Source organism: Salmo salar, chromosome 17 (genome assembly GCF_965601325.2).
Source record: "Salmo salar chromosome 17, fSalSal1, whole genome shotgun sequence".
Lineage (NCBI taxonomy): Eukaryota > Metazoa > Chordata > Actinopteri > Salmoniformes > Salmonidae > Salmo > Salmo salar.
The window spans coordinates 73,708,827-73,729,548 of NC_138307.1; the positions used below are offsets into that span (position 1 = coordinate 73,708,827).

The 20,722-nt window shown below is 45.2% G+C and overlaps 1 protein-coding gene across 21 annotated transcripts in view; it reads left to right on the top strand.

Annotated features, from left to right (window-relative positions):
• The window catches only part of LOC106576581 (neuron navigator 3), a 226,349-nt gene that overhangs the window by 186,257 nt on the left and 19,370 nt on the right, over positions 1–20,722 (top strand). For 7 of the 21 annotated variants that reach the window (XM_082964077.1, XM_082964078.1, XM_082964083.1 and 4 more), the window contains 14 exons: positions 115–826; positions 1,852–2,292; positions 3,064–3,105; positions 5,390–5,547; positions 6,436–6,624; positions 7,285–7,337; positions 8,894–8,914; positions 9,523–9,546; positions 11,532–11,555; positions 11,798–11,875; positions 17,110–17,193; positions 18,765–18,876; positions 19,195–19,316; positions 19,538–19,558. In XM_082964077.1, coding sequence (XP_082820203.1) covers positions 115–826; positions 1,852–2,292; positions 3,064–3,105; positions 5,390–5,547; positions 6,436–6,624; positions 7,285–7,337; positions 8,894–8,914; positions 9,523–9,546; positions 11,532–11,555; positions 11,798–11,875; positions 17,110–17,193; positions 18,765–18,876; positions 19,195–19,316; positions 19,538–19,558 — 2,081 coding nt within the window. The remainder of the gene's footprint in view (positions 1–114; positions 827–1,851; positions 2,293–3,063; positions 3,106–5,389; positions 5,548–6,435; positions 6,625–7,284; positions 7,338–8,893; positions 8,915–9,522; positions 9,547–11,531; positions 11,556–11,797; positions 11,876–17,109; positions 17,194–18,764; positions 18,877–19,194; positions 19,317–19,537; positions 19,559–20,722) is intronic. The other 14 variants (XM_082964079.1, XM_082964094.1, XM_082964085.1 and 11 more) reach the window with 5 other exon arrangements.

Here is a 20,722-nt window from a genome sequence, read left to right on the forward strand (position 1 = left end):
CTGCAAGGTCCGTCTCCTCTCTGCTCGATCCTAGCTAAATTATTCAGTACCCCAGCAGTTTGCAGAGGGGAAGGTGTTTGCCAGCTTGTTAATGACTGGCCTTTGTATCGACAGGTAAAACTGATGACGCCAAGGCCTCAGAGAAGTGCAAGGCCCCCTCCAAGACCGCTGGCATCCAGCGCTCGCCCTCCGACGCCGGCAAGAGTAGTGGCGACGAGGGCAAGAAACCCCCCTCGGGCATCGCCCGCCCCCCCACCACTGGGTCGTTCGGCTATAAAAAGATGGCCAGCCCCCCCTCTGGTGCCCTCATCACGTCCAGCGGTGCCACCCTGGCCAGTGGCTCCGCCACCCTGGGGAAGGTGCCCAAGTCTTCAGCTTACGGCAAGGGGACAGGGATCAGCGGAGGCCGTAAGACCAGCCTGGACGGCTCCCAGCCCCAGGACGATGGGGTGCTGATGGGCTGCGGAGGCTCCAAGGTGCCCCTCCAGTACCGCTCTCTGCCCCGGCCGGCCAAGTCCTCCAGCGGCGGGGTGGTGGGGCGCAGCGGCCACCGCTCCAGTTCCAGCAGCATCGATTCCAATGTCAGCGGCAAGTCGGCCGGAGGAACGGGGACCAAGCGAAGGGATGCTGGGAAGGTGGGCTCGGGGCGCTCGAGCCCCATCCCCATCACCATCAACCAGACGGACAAGGAGAAAGTGGCGGTGTCGGACCAGGACCCAGCAGGTTTATCCACCTCCCCCAAGTCCAGCCCCACCTCCACGGGCCAGTCTGGCCTCAGGCAACCAGGGTCCAAGTACCCGGACATCGCCTCGCCTACCTTCCGCAGGTCAGTCAACACTGCTCACTTGGTTTCCCCTGCAATCATAAAAGAGCTTGGTAGCCTAGCCAAGCAGCTGCCATTTTTCATCTCTATTATAAAGGTGGAGGGAGCTTGTTGTTCCCTAGGCACTCTCACCGACTGCGTGCTCGAGGCCACCACAGAATAATGAAGTGTTGTTTGTGAGGTACAATATTTCTCAGCTCCAAGATGCTACTGATACATAGAGATGTTCATTGGTGCTGTCAGAATTACAGGTAGAAGTTCACTTCTTCTCTGAAGCGGCGCAGAATTAGCATTCCAAAGTCTCATATATATATATATATATATATATATATATTTTAATAAGGTAATAAGACACTAAATCATAACCCAGCACAGAAACATTGGTCTGAGTTTGTTCGTTGGGCTTTAGAGTCGGGGAGGCAAAGGTTGCCCCCTGCTGTTCGGTAGAGGTGATCACAGAAACTGATGGCATTTCTCTCAAGATGAACGGTAGATGATTTGCCATTCAGGTCAGGCTAAACTGATTAACTGACATTGAGAAAGCTATTCTGTTCGCGAACCCCTGTCTCATTAGTTAGGTGCGCTCACAAGGCATGTCTGAACCACAGCTGTCTGAATTAAAATCACTGGGAGCTCCGTCGTCTCAACTGTCACCCTATTCCCATAGGGCTCTGGTCTAAAGTAGTGTACTAAGTAGTGCAATATATAGAGAATAGGGTGCCATTTGGGATGCACACATACTCTAACAGAGGCAGTAGGGAAGGTGTACTTCTTCATAGTGTCTATGAAGAAGAATATGGTAGGCTTATGAGATATTTGCTAAAGGTGATGAAGATAGGGGAGGGGCAGTGTTGAGCGGAATTCAAAAGCTCCTATTTCCTTGGTGTAATCAAATAAATGTAATACTGTTCTATATCAAACAACCTAGTTTTGAACCTAGAGACTGAGTTTGTTCAGTCTATGAGGGGATCATGATTGCCATAGATAGTCTGTGAGTGAATGGAACCATCTCTTTCTCTCTCTCCCAGGTTGTTTGGCACCAAAGCCAGCAGCAAGGCCAGTACCCCAGGCACACCCGACTCAGGCAAGTGCCCCTCTGCGTTGGGCAGCCCTCATGGCACGTTGGCGCGCCAGGCCAGCCTGGACTCTCCCTCCTCGGGCACGGGGAGCCTGGGCAGCGCGGGCGGGCAGAGCGGGGCTAGCAGCCCACTTTATGGCAAGGCCCCTGACCTGGGCACTGATTCGCCTGCCTCCAGCCCGGCGTCAGGCCTCTCGCTGCCCTCCAACGCCCGTCCCTGGCCCACCAACCTCAGCAGCTCCTCGGCATGCTCTGGCAGTAAGGACACACTGAGCTGCCAGAGCATGACCAGTCTGCACACCAGCTCCGAGTCCATCGACCTGCTGCTGGGGCACCACCACGGCCCCAAAGTCACCCGCACGGCCAGCGTCAAGTCCACGCTTTCTGAGGGGTGAGTCCCAATGTGGAACAACGTAACTCCATTAGGTTCCTGTGGGTAGTTTGTTTCAGACCAGCGGGTGTAACATGTACATCAGTGGTGGCTGATGGGAAAATATATTGTAATGGTTGGAATGAAGGGAACGATATCAAACACAACAAACACAGGGAAGCTACGTGTTTCACTCCGTTCCATCTATTCCATTCCAGCCATTACAATGAGCACGCCCTCCTATATCTTATCACACCAGCCATCTCTGACACACAGCCATCAATGTACAGACACTTTGAAAATGGATGGATGTATGGAATACAACGTCATGCTCATCTTGTCCTTTCAGTATAGCTCAATGTTGTCATAGCGGTTTGTAATATTTCCTTAATTCACAGATTGTTGTCTAAATTGAGAGTATCAAACTAACCCAAATGTTCGGTTTAATGTGTGCTTTCCGTATGTCTGTTTCTTGGGTAACGTTGCCCATTGTAGTGATTGTCCTTTAGCATTCTCACTTTAGACAGTATATGTGTTCTATCAATCAATAGATGTGAATTGAATCCATGGCATCATGATCTTTTAAATGTAGGATCTTAATTTGACCAGTTTCTCACAGCAGGAAAATAATCCTCCATCAAAGTGGAAATTACAGACTTTAGAAGCCTTTTTAAACCTCAAATACAGTACACTACAAGATTGCGTTTCCTGCTGTGCGACAACAGGGTGATCAAATTAAGATCCTACACCTGTAGGTAATTCTAATGTTTTTCGTTCTCTATGTCTTAACAGCATGCCTCTTGACAGAAACACACTCCCCAAAAAGGGACTGAGGTAACTCATCACTCATGCGTTGTCCTTTTGGTGTTTCCTTGTTTTGTCTTTCATTCATTCTCATAAGTTATTCATACATGTCTTTCTAACTGACAAAATCACATGTTGTGTCTAATGTCATGTTGGTGTAGGAAAGCAGTGTTACATAATGACGTTAGTATTTTGCTTGACATTTGTCTCAGGAGATTTAGCCGATGAGGGTTTGGCACATTGAAAATTGAAAATATTAATGGGAGTGACAATTTAGTTTCACCTCATAAAAGGCTTCAATTGCTGTACAAATCCTGTTGAAGAATTCTCTTCTAGAGGTAGACTATTAGTAACTGTTGTTCCTCTGGACACTCCACAGTTCCTCACAGATTACAGGTGCCTGAAGTCAATGATCCCACGTAGTCTAGTGGATTCTGAATAGCCATATCCAGGCTCTTTTTGTACTTTTTTTCCTCCTCGTTGACTGTAGGCCAAGCCAGGGCATCCATTTTAAATCAAGTTTCCACTACTCCTGTCCTATCTAATGACTGAAAACGTGTCCAGACCCTCAACACTAGAAAGTGTGGCACCCTATTCCCTATATATAGTGCCCTACGTTTGACCTGGGTCCATATGGCTATGCTCAAAGAAGTGCACTATGGAATATGGTTCCATTTGGGATTCAGCCCCTATCACACCACCATGCAACAAATGGCTTTTTCTACCCAGTTACTCTATCTGCAAAAAGCACTGCAACAAATGGCTTTTTCTACCCAATTACTATGTCTGCAAAAAGCACTGCAACAAATGGCTTTTTCTACCCAATTACTCTGTCTGCAAAAAGCACTGCGGCAAATGGCTTTTTCTACCCAATTACTCTGTCTGCAAAAAGCACTGCGGCAAATGGCTTTTTCTACCCAATTACTCTGTCTGCAAAAAGCACTGCAACAAATGGCTTTTTCTACCCAATTACTCTGTCTGCAAAAAGCACTGCAACAAATGGCTTTTTCTACCCAATTACTCTGTCTGCAAAAAGCACTGCAACAAATGGCTTTTTCTACCCAAATACCATGTCTGCAAAAAGCACTGCAACAAATCCAGGCTCCTACCCAGGGTTTGATATTTGTCTTTATTAGACTGCAGTAGAGAGTGAATCTCTACATTGAGTAGGAGTCCTGCAACCTTTTAGAATTCACTGCATGTAATGCTAAGAGGATGTTTAACAACACAGAAAGAACACGTATTTCCTTTTAACTGTACTTTCACAGCAGGCGTGGAGGCATTTTCCCTTTAGAAGTTTATTTCTATTGATCTCAGAAGCCACTCAGCAGTTTAGGACTGGGTTGTATTTCTTGTCCCTGCCTTTTTTTCGAGCCCAGAGGGATTCAAAGCAACAAATTGCCTTTTTTCAAGCCAGATAATAGTTAAATGACCATGATATTCATGTGTCCAATGCTCAGTTTTAAATGCACATTAAGCAGACTTCAAAACATACTCTGATTGAAGCGTTCTCTCCTCTGAACTCCAAGTGGAATTCAAAATCAATGGACAATTATGTGCAAAATAGACAATTTGATTTGAAGTTGAACATGCAGACATCTGCACATGATATATCATACAATACCTTTTACTGGCATTAGATGTCAATCAGTGTACCTTTCTTCGTCTGAAAGAATTCAGAGTGGGGTATTAGTATGACAGACAGTCTGTTATGAGCTTCAGTGTTGAAAGGATGAGCTTGAACTCAATTATCTTCCTTTAAGGATTAAACATGGCTGCCTACCAATCACTTAGATAACTCTTCCCCCCGCTAGGAACCGCTAGAGATGAGGAGAGTAAAGACTGTCAGTGTCTTTGACCGTGTGTAAAGCGAGTGTCTTTGATCATGTGTGAGTGTGTGAATGCTTGCACATCGGTGGGATGGGTGGCCGTGCCTGTGTGTGGGTGGATGTGTGTGTGTCTGTGTCCACAGTGCTTGACTTGGGCCGGAACACACCAGAACTCTTCCACCTCCCTCCAACGTTATACTGCTTGAGGTCCAGCACCTCTTTTAGAATATTAACTTAATTATATTGTGGCGTTTCGGCACCTATATATGAACAGAGTACCGGCACTTATATATAAACAGAGTCCCGGCACCTATTTTAGTTAAAGTCAAGCACTGTGTGTACGTACATAACTATGCATGAGTTAGTGAATATATTTGTCACCACACTCCAGTCATGTGTTATGTAGATAATGCAGTTGCATGGTTCAATAGACGCCATGTTGAATCAGTGGTGCCACTAGTTGACGTGTACCATGTCCTCTCTAGGTACCCTCCCTCATCCAGACAGACGTCCCATGAGGAGGGGAAGGAGTGGCTGCGCTCTCACTCCACTGGAGGGTTACAGGACACGGGGAGTCAGTCCCCTCTCTCCCCCCCTGGAGTTGCATGCACAAGCACCGGCAAATACCACTACTCCAACCTGCGTAAGCCCTACTTCAAATACCACTACTCCAACCTGCATAAGCACTACTCCAAATACCACTACTCCAAATACCACTACTTCAAACTGCGTAAGCCCTACTCCAAATACCACTACTCTAACCTGCGTAAGCCCTACTTCAAATACCACTACTCCAAATACCACTACTCCAACCTGCGTAAGCCCTACTTCAAATACCACTACTCCAAATACCACTACTCCAACCTGCGTAAGCCCTACTTCAAATACCACTACTCCAAATACCACTACTCCAAACTGCATAAGCACTACTCCAAATACCACTACTCCAACCTGCGTAAGCCCTACTTCAAATACCACTACTCTAACCTGCGTAAGCACTACTCCAAATACCACTACTCCAACCTGTGTAAGCACTACTCCATATACTACTACTCCAAATATCGCTACTCCAAATACCACTACTCCAAATACCACTACTCCAACTACCACTACTTCAACCTGCGTAAGCCCTACTCCAAATACCACTACTCCAAATACCACTACTCCAAACTGCATAAGCACTACTCCAAATACCACTACTCCAAACTGCGTAAGCCCTACTCCAAATACCACTACTCCAACCTGCGTAAGCCCTACTTCAAATACCACTACTCCAACCTGCGTAAGCACTACTCCAAATACCACTACTCCAACCTGCGTAAGCACTACTCCAAATACCACTACTCCAAATACCACTACTCCAAATACCACTACTCCAAATACCACTACTCCAAACTGCATAAGCACTACTCCAAATACCACTACTCCAACCTGCGTAAGCACTACTCCAAATATCACTACTCCAAATATCACTACTCCAAATACCACTACTCCAACCTGTTTGTGCATGTGTTTGTGTTTTCTCCCCCAGTGAGCCCCACCAACCTGTCACCCTACAACCTGCCAGGACCCAGCAGTATGAGTCGCTCCAACAGCATCCCTGCCCAGGACTCTTTTGACCTGTATGGAGAAGCCCACCTGGGGGGCAGCGCCACCTCTCTGGAGGACAGACCCCGGGGCATGAGCCGTTCTGGCTCCTTCAGGGACAGCACCGACGAAGGTAGGCCCAGACTGTGGTCCTGTGTGGTTCAGTTGGTAGAGCAGGGTGCTAGCAACACCCGGATTGCAGGTTTCCGATTCCCGCTGCTGCCACTACTACTGTGGATAAAAAGGGACTTACAGTAGTCTGCTTGATGGCATATATATATATATATATATATATAATTATTAACTTGTCTGTGGGACGCTGCTTAGACCAAGAAGAAGTGATAGTCAGGGTGGAGCTCTCAGACTGAAGCTCAAAATGCCCCGGACTAGGAACCCGGCTTTTATCTGCTTACCTTTTTAAAGACAAGTTTGGTGTTTCAGTTAACATTTTGGTAACGTGACAGTGCCACTTGAAAGTAATGTTACTAGTCAAAGACTAGCCCTTTGAATTATCCAAACGAGTACTTCATTAGTACACAGCCACTCACATACCATTAGAATGGTGCTTTTACATGCAGATGAGATGGTGCTATTTACAGGACCACAGGTTATGTTCTCTTAATTCCTCACTCGCTCTCACGCTCTCACGCTCTCTCACTCTCGCTCGCTCTCTCTCTCTCTCTCTCTCTCTCTCTGTCTCTCTCTCTCTCTCTCTCTCTCTCTCTCTCTCTCTCTCTCTCTCGCTCTCTCTCTCTCTCTCTCTCTCACGCTCTCTCTCTCTCTCTCTCTCTAGTCCATGGATCCTCACTGTCGCTGGTCTCCAGCACCTCATCCCTGTACTCTGCGGTAAGTTGCATTGTTTTCTCCAAACACACAAACAAACATTTAGACAATCATGCTTATGGCTGCCATGGGTGCTGTGTGTGATCCCAGTTAATTGGTGTCATTAGCCTAGAATTATTTTAGGAGATAATATGTAATACATTTTTCAGCAAACGACAGCCCTGCCACTTTTTTGCTATAAGGCTGGAGAAATGTAACCACTCTCAAATTCAAAGATTGTGTTATGGATGCAAGGACAGAGTCCATGAAATCAGAGTAATATTTTGAAACATATTTGGGGTTATGATGGGGTAGAACAGTTGTACTTTACAAGTTACATTCTTCAATAATAGATCGGTGTACGAATGGCTTTATAAACTGGGTGGTTTAAGCCCTGAATGCTGATTGGCTGACAGCCGTGGTATATGAGACCGTATACCACAGGTATGACAAAACATGTATTTTTACTGCTCTAATTATGTTGGAAACCAGTTTATAATAGCAATAAGACACCTCGGGGGTTTGTGGTATATTGCCAATATACCACGGCTAAGGGCTGTGTCCAGGCACTCCACATTGCGTCTTGCCTATGAACAGTCCTTAGCCGTGGTATATTGGCCATATACCACACCTCCTTGGACCTTAATACTTAAATATATCATACATTTTTATATTTTAGCAGTGCATCCAAGGTGATTTAGGCAAATTCAAGCTTGGTGAAGGTGTTTTTTTGGGGCAACGGGCAACACTCCAGCTGCAATCAAACTCAATGAGAAGACAGATCAGTTGAGGAAGATAATCAATTACTGGCGCTCTCCACCTCTTTCCTCCCCAGCAGAAAGTTCTAGAAAGGCCTCGAGACGAGTTTAGACTTTCACTGATTTCAGAGACTTGTTCTGAAAGTATTCCTATGGGGCAGAAAGACAGCATGCAGTTATTGTTTATTCTTCATTTCATTGTGTTGATGTTTGGTTGTGTTCATATTTTAATATTTTAATTGTCATTTCATGTTTATTTGTTTCAATTACTATAATAGTTATGTCAGTTATGATTTGAATTTCATCATACTTTTCTGTTTGCTATTTTATCATTTCTTCTCATCTTTGGCATTATCTAGTCATCAGTTTTGTTTAATCTCATCTGTTATCACTCAACACCTGGGGCGTGTTCAGTAGGCAGAAAACGTTGTGAAACGGGGAGGTACTATTTCAGCCTGTCCTATGAGAAACATTTGTTTTCGTTTTCCGTTGCAAAGCGTTTTGCTGCGATGCGCCCTAATGAGCACGACCCTGATAAACACGACTGACAAAGAGCAATTTTATAAAAATCTCCTACGAAGAACACTATGATAAAAGTATCATGACACATTTTCCCAAAGTCATTACAACACCAATCATTCAGCCCAACAATATAAAGATAGACAAAACATATAGATGTCAATCAAAAGGCCATAGATGATAACCAATGAGAATGCTTGGCTTACACAAAAGTTTGGCACCCTGTTTTCAGGGCAGTGCAAAGTGTTGGGTTGCCATGGTTTCCCATTGCAGCAGCTTGAACCCACGTTTTCTTACTTCCAGGTTCTTTCCTTTCTGGCCAAGGTAAAGACTATGATGCTGTCAGCTATGATCTCTCCACACCACACAGACAACGTGTTTGTATGCCCACCACATGCTCTGATGCTGGTTGAATGTGGCAGATGTTCACACAGGTTTTTGGTTGGTGTGAAAAAAAACAACCAATGTTACTTGTGTGCAATGTTACCAGTGTGTATATATTGCAATACATACATACAATGTAATATGTTAATTATCCCTGCCACATCGATTACATATGACTTGATTGGCCAAAATCAAACGTTCTGTAAGTTCTTAGTACAGTCAGACCTGACTTGAAATGACACCACAGTCAACGATTTCCCAACACACGCAATAACATCTGCTAAATATGTGTATGTGACCAATAACATTTGATTTGATTTAATTTGATGCGTTAAGAGCTGCCTTAGCATTTGCTTTCACTTCCGGGCGTCATCTATGGCCTTTTGGCTCCTGCATCATACTCCATCAAAAGCTCAACCCCAATGATCTACTCATTATGACAATGGGCATTCATTGCATCCATAAAGAAGCTGTCAGAAGTGAATCATTGTTCATACAACGTGGCTTATTCCTGCACATCTTAACGACATGTCTTCTCTCCCAAACAGACAGAGGAAAAGGCACATTCTGAGGTAAGAGGCTTGGCTTGGTGAGGGACGAAATGTCTCCTGTCTGTCTGTCTGGTCTCTGTCTGGTCTATCTAATCTCTGTCTGGTCGTCTGATCTGTCTGTCTGTCTGATCTGGTCTGTCTGTCTGATCTGATCTGGTCTGTCTGTCCTGTTTGTCTCTCTGGTCTGTCTCTCTGGTCTGTCTGTCTGATCTGGTCTGTCTGTCCTGTCTGTCTGTCTGGTCTGTCTGTCTGTCTGTCTCTCTGGTCTGTCTGTCTGACTGGTCAGTCTGGTCAGTCTGTCTGCTCAGTCTGGTCGGTCGGTCGGTCGGTCGGTTGGTCTGTCGGTCTGTCTGTTGGTCGGTCCGTCAGGTCAGTCTCTCTGTCTGTCTGGTCAGTCTGGTCAGTCTGTCTGGTCAGTCTGTCGGTCCGTCTGTCAGGTCAGTCTCTCTGTTTGTCTATCTGGTCTGGTCTGCCTGGTCTGGTCTGGTCTGCCTGGTCTGGTCTGTCTGTCTGGTCTGGTCTGTCTGGTTTGGTCTGTCTCTCTAGTCTGTCTCTCTGGTCTGTCTGGTCTGTCAGTCTCTCTGTTTGTCTGCCTGGTCTGGTCTGCCTGGTCTGGTCTGTCTGTCTGGTTTGGTCTGTCTCTCTAGTCTGTCTCTCTGGTCTGTCTGGTCTGTCAGTCTCTCTGTTTGTCTGTCTGGTCTGGTCTTTCTGGTCTGGTCTGTCTCGTTTGGTCTGTCTGTCTCGTTGGTCTATCTGGTCTGTCTGGTCAGTCTCTCTGTTTGTCTCTCTAGTCTGTCTCTCTGGTCTGTCTGGTCTGTCAGTCTCTCTGTTTGTCTGTCTGGTCTGGTCTTTCTGGTCTGGTCTGTCTGTCTGGTCTGGTCTGTCTGGTTTGGTCTGTCTCTCTAGTCTGTCTCTCTGGTCTGTCTGGTCTGTCAGTCTCTCTGTTTGTCTGCCTGGTCTGGTCTGCCTGGTCTGGTCTGCCTGGTCTGGTCTGCCTGGTCTGGTCTGTCTGTCTGGTCTGGTCTGTCTGGTCTGTCAGTCTCTCTAGTCTGTCTCTCTGGTCTGTCTGGTCTGTCAGTCTCTCTGTTTGTCTGTCTGGTCTGGTCTTTCTGGTCTTTCTGGTCTGGTCTGTCTCGTTTGGTCTGTCTGTCTCGTTGGTCTATCTGGTCTGTCTGGTCAGTCTCTCTGTTTGTCTCTCTAGTCTGTCTCTCTGGTCTGTCTGGTCTGTCAGTCTCTCTGTTTGTCTGTCTGGTCTGGTCTGGTCTGGTCCGGTCAGATCTCCATAATGAAAGATAACAATCAAAGCACGAGCAGTGATGTATGTATCCACTTCGTCCAAAATCAGGTTCTGGCCTATCAGTGGCGGACCTGAGCATAAAACTTGTGTATATAACCTTGGACTTGGTGTCCAAGTCAAATCTCTTTGACCCTATGGTGCATTGCTTGTCATTGGCCAGTCTTTTAAACAACCAGGCATTTCAATATAACCAAACAGCACTTTGACATGAGCTTTACCACATGTCATACTGACAGTCATGGACAAACATCATTAATACATCCTACTCTTTATCCTTCTCAGTGGTTTCACTTCACACCCTATTCAGTTATCACTGGCTTTTCTTTCATTACAATGACTTTCTGTTTCTGTTTGCACCCTACATTAACACGTTAGTTAAAGCCCACAGGTATAATGCTTTATTACTTGTTAGAAAAAAATGCATTATACCAGTCAGGTTTAAAGAAAGTGTTACCAAAGTGACAACTACCCTAATGTGTTTAGATGCTTGTGCACTTTTTCCCCTTTTATTGGCTAATTTGTCCATGACTGTACTGTTGTTTATGTGTGAGAGATTGCCTTTTTCCTTATTGGCTAATGGCTTAAACTGCTAACCGTGAGGAAACATGCTGCTTTGTCATCATCATAACAGATATCTCTCTCACCATATCTTCTGTTTGGACTAAGCATGCATCATAGAGTTAATTGTATTCTTCTCTTTTCAATCAAGGGTCAAACAGGCCAAAATACCACGGTAATCCCCCACTTACCTTCACACTTACATTCACCCCATTGTTTTATACTGTGGCAATGAGACAGACTTTACATGTTTTCAAATGGATGTTTACTAGGCAGCTGGTACACCAGATTTGGATTTGCTTTTAAAGGGATGGAATCGGAAGATAGGCATGCTCTGTTGTATTTTCAATCAGTCCTGTTTTTTTAGGAGAGATGTGATCGTCATGGTAATCTGTTCATTTTTCCCCACCCAAACAGCAAATCAGGAAGCTGCGACGAGAGTTGGACGCCTCCCAGGAAAAGGTTGCGACCCTCACATCTCAGCTGTCTGCCAATGTAAGTGCCTCTTACTTCAACAAACACTGAGCAGTCAAAACGTCTGCGTCGTGGTTCATTTGCATCCTAGCATGTCAGAGAGGTTTGGGGGAAACTCTGCCTTTGCCAAACCCTTGAATGTAAATCAGTCTAGACACCCACTAATTCCCTTTCTCTCTCTGACTCAAAGGTTTCTTAAGCTTCTGATGAAATGTTTTGAAGTCTGGGTTGTTGTTTTTTTCGAACACGGCTTGTTTACCGGGAATTGTCCTGCGAAGCGAGCCTCATCCAGTGGGGCAGCAATATAGAGCGGCCTAGCAAGAACATGCAGATTCAACAAAACAGAGAGGGGGGGGGGGGGGGGGGGGGAAAGAGGGGGCTTGTGAGCCCAGTTTGGAGGGAGGAAGTGTATTATACAGAGTGAGAGAGAACCCTGGGAACCCAAAGCCTGTCAGGTCTCTGTGGAGAGATTGGCGCTCCTGTCTCTCTCTGTGCTGGGCCCTGCGTGAAGCGTCTGATCAAGTGCGAGGCTGACAGGGTCTTCACCAGGGTCTCTGGCTTTGATCGAGGAGTTATACATCTCCAGGCACTAAGGCACCACACTGCCAAGAAACTTCCAACTAGCTTTTGTGTTCACTGTGTGACTCATACAGACCCCAGATGTCTTTGTAGAAAAGTTGCATTGTTTAATTTCTGAGAAAGTTTTTTTTAGATGCCTTTGTGTATATATACTGAACAGAAATATAAATGCATCGGTGTTGGTCCCATGTTTCATGAGCTGAAATAAAAGATCCCAGACATTTTCCACATGCACAAATAGCTTATTTCTCTCGAATTTAGTGCACAAATCTGTTTAAATCCCCATTAGTGGGCACTTTTCCTTTGCCAAGATAATCCATCCACCTGACAGGTGTGGCATATCAAGAAGTTGATTAAACTGCATAATCATTACACAGGTGCACCTTGTGCTGGGGACAATAAAAGGCCACTCTAAAATGAGCAGTTTTGTCACACAATACAATGCCTTGTTTTTGAAAGAAAAGCACATTTTTCGTCCATTAAAATAACATCAAATTGATCAGAAATACAGTGTAGACATAGTTAATGTTGTAAATGACTATTGTAGCTGGAAACTGACTATTTTCTTTAATGGAATATCTACGTAGGTGTACAGAGGCCCATTATCAGCAACCATCACTCCTGTGTACCAATGGCACGTTGTATTAGCTAATCTAAGTTTATCATTTTAAAAGGCTAATTGATCATTAGAAAACCCTTTTGCAATTATGTTAGCACAGCTGAAAACCTTTTTAGCTTTTTAAAATGATAAACTTGGATTAGCTAACACAACGTGCCATTGGAACACAGGAGTGATGGTTGCTGATAATGGGCCTCTGTACGCCTATGTAGATATTCCACTAAAAATCAGCCGTTTCCAGCTACAATAGTCATTTACAACATTAACTATGTCTACACTGTATTTCTGAAAAATTTGATGTTACTTTAATGGACAAAAAATATGCTTTTCTTTCAAAAACAGAGACATTTCTAAGTTACCCCAAACTTTTGAAAGTTTTGAGGGAGCGTGCAATTGGCATGTTGACTGTAGGAATATCCACCAGAGCTGTTGCCAGAGAATTGAACGTTCATTTCTCTACTATACATTGCCTCCAACGTCGTTTTAGAGAATTTGGCAGCACGTCCAACCGGCTTCACAACCGCAGACCACGTGTAACCACGCCAGCCCAGGACCTCCACATCTGGCTTATTCACCTGCGGAATTGTCTGAAACCAGCCACCCGGACATCTAATGAAACTGAGGAGTATTTCTGTCTGTAATAAAGCCCTTTTGTGGGGTAAAACTCATTCTGATTGGCTGGGCCTGGTTCCCCAGTGGGTAGGCCTATGCCCACCCATGCCAAGAGTGTACAAAGCTGTCATCAAGGCAAAGGGTGGCTACTTTGAAGAAACTGGTTACTACATGATTCAATATGTCTTATTTCATAGTTTTGATGTCTTCATTATATGTATACATTCTACAATGTAGAATATAGTAAAAATAAAGAAAATCCCTTGAATATATATATATATATATATATATATATATATATATATAGGAAAGGCATGAGGTGCCTCGCTCTAAGTGGGATTTATATTTAATTAGCCATTCAAGAGAACATGACTGCAAACAAACAGCATGCACCTGCTGAAGATGCAGTATCTCTCCCAGACAAATCAGCTTACAGCACCTAAAACGCTGCCTTAATCAATGCTGCAGTGCATGTTTCAACCACTGGAGTCCCGGGAGAGAAATGTTGTCCCAATGCACAACATGGGCCATGAAGCTTGCGTACCAGACACCATGCGGTACCAGACACCATCTGGTACCAGACACCATCCGGTACCAGAGAGAGTGTATGGGTCTGGCGGGGGTGACATTTCAACTATGCCTTTCCTGGGCTCCTGATCCCAATCTGTTCCAGTAGTGGGTGTCATAGTCGAAATGTCATCCCCGCCAGAACCATACACTCTCTCTGGTACCGGATGGTGTCTGGTACCAGATGGTGTCTGGTACCCAAGCTTCATGGCCCATGAGATACTGCATCTTCAGCAGGTGCATACTGTTTGTTTGCAGTCATGTTCTCTTGAATGGCTGATTAAATATAAATCCCACTTAGAGCGAGGCACTGTTTTGTCATTGAACGAATGAGAAGAGCTGTGAGTGTGGTGTCTGCTGATTGACATCATCGTAGATTGACCCTAATCACATTTCCATTTCAGTCGTTTAGCAGACGCTCTTATCCAGAGCGACTTACAGTAGTGTGCATACATTTTCCGACTTGTCCCCTGTGGGAATCAAACCCGCAACCCTGGAGTTGCAAGCGCTGTGCTCCACCAGCTGAGCTATACGGGACACTAATGTACTGTATGGAAGACGTTCATTTACTGTATCTGCTCACTGTCTTTGTAATATGTTAACATGGAAATGAATATTTTGACCTTTTTGGAATAAGGAATATTTTTAATAAAGGACTATTCGTTGTGTCACATTCAGCATGCTCCTAGCAGGTCAGTCTGGCCTGATTTGTAGCTAAAATGGCCACCACATCAGGCAGACAGTTGTATGTGTGTAGTCACATATGGTTAGAGAAGCTCTCCCACGTCCATGTCAATCTATTTCATGTTTGTTTGGGTTTTCTTTGATTAGAACAAAGTCGAATGAGAAAAACCAGCATCCTGGAAAAAGGATTAAAAAGAACAAGCGTTGTAGAAGCGTCTTGGTATTGTACTGTGAGGTTTTTATTTTCTCATCAGAAGAGATTCCATTCCTTGCCTTGGCCGTCATTAAAGTGGGTTTAAGAGGTGGGTTTATATCTCTGCGCTCTACTTACCTACCAACCTTACCCTAATTCTCCTTCCTTCACCTTCCATCACTCTCTCTGTTTCCTTTCCCTCTCTCATTCCTTTCCCTCTCTCACTCCTTTCCCTCTCTCACTCCTTTCTCTCCTCTCTAGATTGCCCTCCCTCTCCCTCTTATCCCCTCCCCTCTACCTCTTTTTGTGCCTTTCTCTTTGGGGATTTGGGAATTAGTATATCTAGCCGTCTGTGCTGGCTTGTTCTACAGTAGTCATGCTGCTGTGTGTGAGTGAGTGTGGATGGGTAGAGCAGAGAGGGCTCTGAGGATGGCGTCGACACTGGGCAGCAGCAGTAGTAGTAGGGGCAGCTCTCTGGCCGGTTCGCTGGTCTGGCCACCCCTCAACCACTACCCCGGCTCCCAGCAGAGGCCCCAGGGCAGGGGTCGCAAGGCCAAAGGCCAGCCGCGGGATGCGTGGGAAGCTTCACAGCCCTACCCACAGGGCGGACAGGTGGGCAGCCGCAGTGGGTGTATGTCACATGATGGAGGGGGCTGATGGATTGGACGGATGACATTTTGCAAAGGTTATATGCAATTCAGCCAGAGAGGAGAGAAGAGGACCAATATGGTGGTGTTGGCTTATTGGTGTAGGACTGTGATTACTGTGTTGCTACTCCTCCGCCCTGCTGAGCTGAGATTTTCTTATCTGTGGGCACGCTGCCTGGCTCTGTGTGACTCACTGGTCCTGACAGGTGTCTGAGGCTCCATGCTGTGGAGGTGCGTGGGTGTGAGCTCACACTGTTCTGTCTGTTTCTCTCTCTGTCACACACATGCACACACACAATTACTATTCTTGTATTTCTTTTAGGTGAAGACTTATCACCCCCCCACACACACACACACACACACACACACACACACTATCCCTCATGGTGCTATCCTATTTTCATGGAGCTTTACTTCCATCAGGCTCAGTGCAGCAGGTGGGGTCATGCTGCTAAACATTTGGCACCCTTCAGTTTGTCGCCGGTGTTTCTTCAGGTGAAAAAATAACTCAGGCACCGTTAAAGCAATGCTAAACCTTCCCTGACCTGTGTACAAGAAGATATGCCCACTTTTCACTTTGCTTTAGGTCTGGGTTCAGCTGTGTTTTTGTGCATGTTCAAATCACCAGTTGGCTGTGAAAATCAGTCCTAATCATGGATGTTGTTGTTGCTGCTGCTGTTGTCTTCAGAGAAAGTGAAGGTTCACAGCTTTCAGAAGAGCAGACGTGGTGTAGCTACCACTTCTTCTGTAGCACAAGTTCTCTACGGCATGTCTTCTTTGGACCTCCTCATGTTAACTTCCAATTCATAACCCACAAGTTATCACCCTGGACCAGAGGGGGAGTGGTTAGCATGCAGCAGGCTCAGCGTTGCCATGGTAAAGTGCAAGCTGTAACTAGGGGGAATGTTCCTAGTGTTTTGGTTCAGATACAGAAATAAACATGATCGTCCAGCCAGTCAGTCAGCGCTGGTGGTTCAACAGAGGGATGACTTGACTCAGTCTATCAGAGCTGAGGGTCCCTGGGGAGAGTGATGACTCATGAGAAACACGAGGGAACATGAAGAGGGCGAGAGAAAAATAGCCTACACCCTCAGGTCGCGTCGATTCTTCTTCTACATCTTTAAGGGTCTATCTAACGATGGATTTTCCACACTGTGTGCTCAATGTGTGTTTGTGGATCATCTTGAATCCACCTGGTTAGAGATTGTTCCACCTACAGAGAATGGTATATTTATAGGACTTCAGGAAAATGTGACAGAAAATGTGCAAATTTAACGTTTTCTCTTTATGCCTACTTTAATGACCCGTCCAGTGTTTTGTTGTCTGTGTTGAACTTTGACCTCTGTGTTGGCAGGCTCACCTGGTGGCAGCCTTTGAGAAGAGCCTGGGGAACATGACCTGTCGCCTAACGAGCCTCACCATGACAGCTGAGCAAAAGGTACATGCCTTTTTCTGTTGCTGCGGCCCACCGCTTCCAGATACCTTCTCATGTATGAAGTCGCGGCTTTAGTGTTTCATTGTCTCTGAGAAGTCTGCCTGTTTGTGCATATCACTGTTAATCCATGGTCCTTTACACTTTACAATAACAGTAACTTATAGAAGTGTGTTAGAGCATTCATAAGGTCTTCATAAGCACTACATAACGTACCCTAAATCATTTATAATCATCCTGTGTTGTGCCCGTGCCACATTTACCACGCTTTATACAGCATGACATTTTCTTATGAATGATTTCTATATAGACCTATTGATGAAGGCTTCATTACGTTAGATGCTATGTTAAAGGACAATTCCACCCAAAAAACTGTCTTTTGGTATTTTGTTTCATTAGTCCATTGTCATATGATGCAAAACGCATGATGCTGGGATAATTTCTGTATTTTTAAAGTTAACTATCTTCACTACTTGATTGCTGACATGCAAAACATTTTGGGACTATGTCAACAATGGACTAATGAAACAAATACCAGAAGATAGTTTTTGGGTGGTTTTCCGTTAAGTTTAGTGTGGGACCTTTTCCCCTTTTACTTTAAGATGAAACTTGTCACATATGTATCCTAATCCAGGACATTGGTTTTGCTCCATACTCTGCAGAGTTATTTCTTCAGGGGCGTGTACTGAATGATGCTATACTCATAGACAGATATCAGACCACATTAGAGATGACAGAGGTGTTTGTTACGGTTCGTAATTGGCAGCACTTGAGTGGGATTAGGGTCTGGGAGAAGAACCCAGATAGGGTAACGTCATCGAGCTCTAAAACCAGGATCAGTGAAAGAATGGTGCGTGTGTTGTAAATGTAAAACCGTCCTTGTGATGAAACGGGAGCGTTTCCGCCTGTCCGCCTGTTCGTGGAAACCCTACTGATAACATTGACGAGCTGTGGCAGCCCTAATCCTGGATAAATTAAACAAGAGATTCTAGAGGGACGTCTTTGTTAAGCAAGCCGCCTGTGCCATCCCAACTTTTAATTAAGACTGAAACCCTATCACAAGCCCACAGTGGTTTTGGGGGAATTGGAGCGCTGTTGCGTTATATCTAATCATGTGGGTTTAATAGAGAGGAGCGGCGCCGTGTAGGTTTTATCCAAGCAGTTGGGGCGGAGGGTAAAACTCTATTGCCAAACCTTATCTTCTTAAACCTGCTTATGGCCTATCTCTGTGTGCTTTTGAGGCAGGAATATTTGACTGAGTTATCGTACGACTGTCATTGAATTTTGGATTGAGAATTGAGAGAATGGTGCCCCTGGCCGAAATGAAGGGTAGGCCGTTAGAGATTTAGAGGCAGAAAACAAGATGTTTCTCTTTCAACAGGGTTAGTGAACAAAAAGGTCTATTCAAGATCCACCTAAAGCACATTTGTTATTTTTTTGGGACTCCAAATGGTGTTTCTGCAGTATATCTATAATCAAGCACATTCTGCCATTGTTTTCAATTGTGCAGATTGGTATTGTCTGTGGTGTGGTGGTGCTGTGGAGGTTGATCTGTGGAGCTGCTTCTCTTCCCTCAGGAGTCGGAGCTGGCTGAGCTGAGAGAGACCATCGAGGCGCTGAAAGCCCAGAACACAGACGCCCAGACAGCCATCCAAGTGGCCCTCAACGGCCCCGACCACCTACACAAAGGTAGCACCGCCTGAGGAGAACCCTCCATATGCGCTTTAGTGTGGGCAAGAACCGCACCTCTTCCTCTTGATCGACCCACACATTTCAAACTCTGTCCCTCTTTACTCATGAGAGCAGCCATACACCACTCTAGAATGTTCAGAGCAGCCGTACACCACTCTAGAATGTTCAGAGCAGCCGTACACCACTCTAGAATGTTCAGAGCAGCCATACACCACTCTAGAAAGTTCACCCTCTTTGAAAGTTGATCTCAAACACCTGGCGCTTGGGAGTTAGACTGGGTAGGTACTAAAAAAGCGGGTTGTCTTGTGCTTCCAGACCTGCGGATTAGGCGGCAACACTCGTCGGAGAGCATGTCCAGCATCAACAGTGCAGCCAGTCACTCGTCCCTGGGCAGCGCCAAAGACCTAGAGGACAAGAAGAAGAAGAAGAAGAGCTGGGTAAGTTAGTGAGTGAAGAAATCCCATGGGAGAAGGAGAGGAGGAGGGTTTCTTGGCTCGTATAGACGTCTCCATGCAGTGCACTTCACTCTAACCTCTGAGCCATCTAAACCATGCCAGTCTCACACTCCTTTCTACTGAGAAGTCATACATTGTCATAACTGTGACTTGTAATTCCACTCCCTTTTCTCACGCTCTCCCTAACCCTAACCCTCTGCCAGGGAAAGGAGAGAGGCAACAAGGTGAATATGAAACTCCCCCATCCTCTCGCATGTCTATGACAGAGTGAATGACTGTGAGATAAAGAGATAGAGAGGGGTAACACTTTTGTACAAGGATCACATATTGGGCACTCATTTCCTAAGTGTATAATTGTGTATATAAGTAGATAAATGGGACCTTTATTCTATAGTATTAGCCAGTCGTTAGTCCTTCATTCAGTGTTTCCTGTACTCATTCATGTGTAAAGAAGAAAACACTAAATAAAGGCCTAATAAAATGTGTTAATAATACCAAATAAAGGCTTAATTCACTATTTCAAATAGTGCCTAATGTGGTCCATTTACCCGAAAGGGACGGATACTTATTTGAGCATGAATCAGTGCTGTCCCGCTTAGTTGCCTTAAGTCCCCCAGTCAGTGTACCCCTTGATTAAGCGTACAGTCCATCTCTCCTAGTAATGTTAAGCTTCTTTCCCCTCTCCATCTGTGTGCAGTTACACTTCTGCCTCCCATGGAGAAAATATGACACACCCTATTTCAGAAATGCATTCATTCAAAATCCATGTTTTTGTAAATCCTCCCTCGACCTTGTGTTTTTCTGCCGGTAATACAGTTTCCTGCTGGTTAATGACTACTATTTGCGAGGACCCTCTGAATAATTTTTCATTACATTCAATAATTACTCATACATTCTTATAATAAGATTCGGTACAGAAGACAACCCCACTTGAAGAGTATACAATCTGACCTCCATACTATCTCTTCTGGGAAACAGACCATGATGAACTGCTAAATGTTCGTCAAGGAGTACGACCAGCATCTTTACAACTGCTCAATTCTCTTTCCCAATCCTTCCCAGACTCTGAGCCAGAGAAAAGCTCAACACATGCTCATAAATAAAAATCTATGCAGCTATTCATATGAATTTGCATATAAATTCTGCCTCTGTGCCCCTGTGGCCTGAAACACTGGGAGTGTGTAGCTCAGAGGTTAATGAAGAGCCTGTGATCTGGCTGAAGAGGGCATCGCTAACAGCAGGGAGCGGGACATGGGCACACACACACACAAGAACACACACACACATCAAGTGCAGTTTCCCCTCCCTGGATCCATTCTTCAACTTGTACAGGAAACAAAATGTCTCCTACTGCCGGCTCCATTGTGGCTCCAGATGTTCTTTGACAT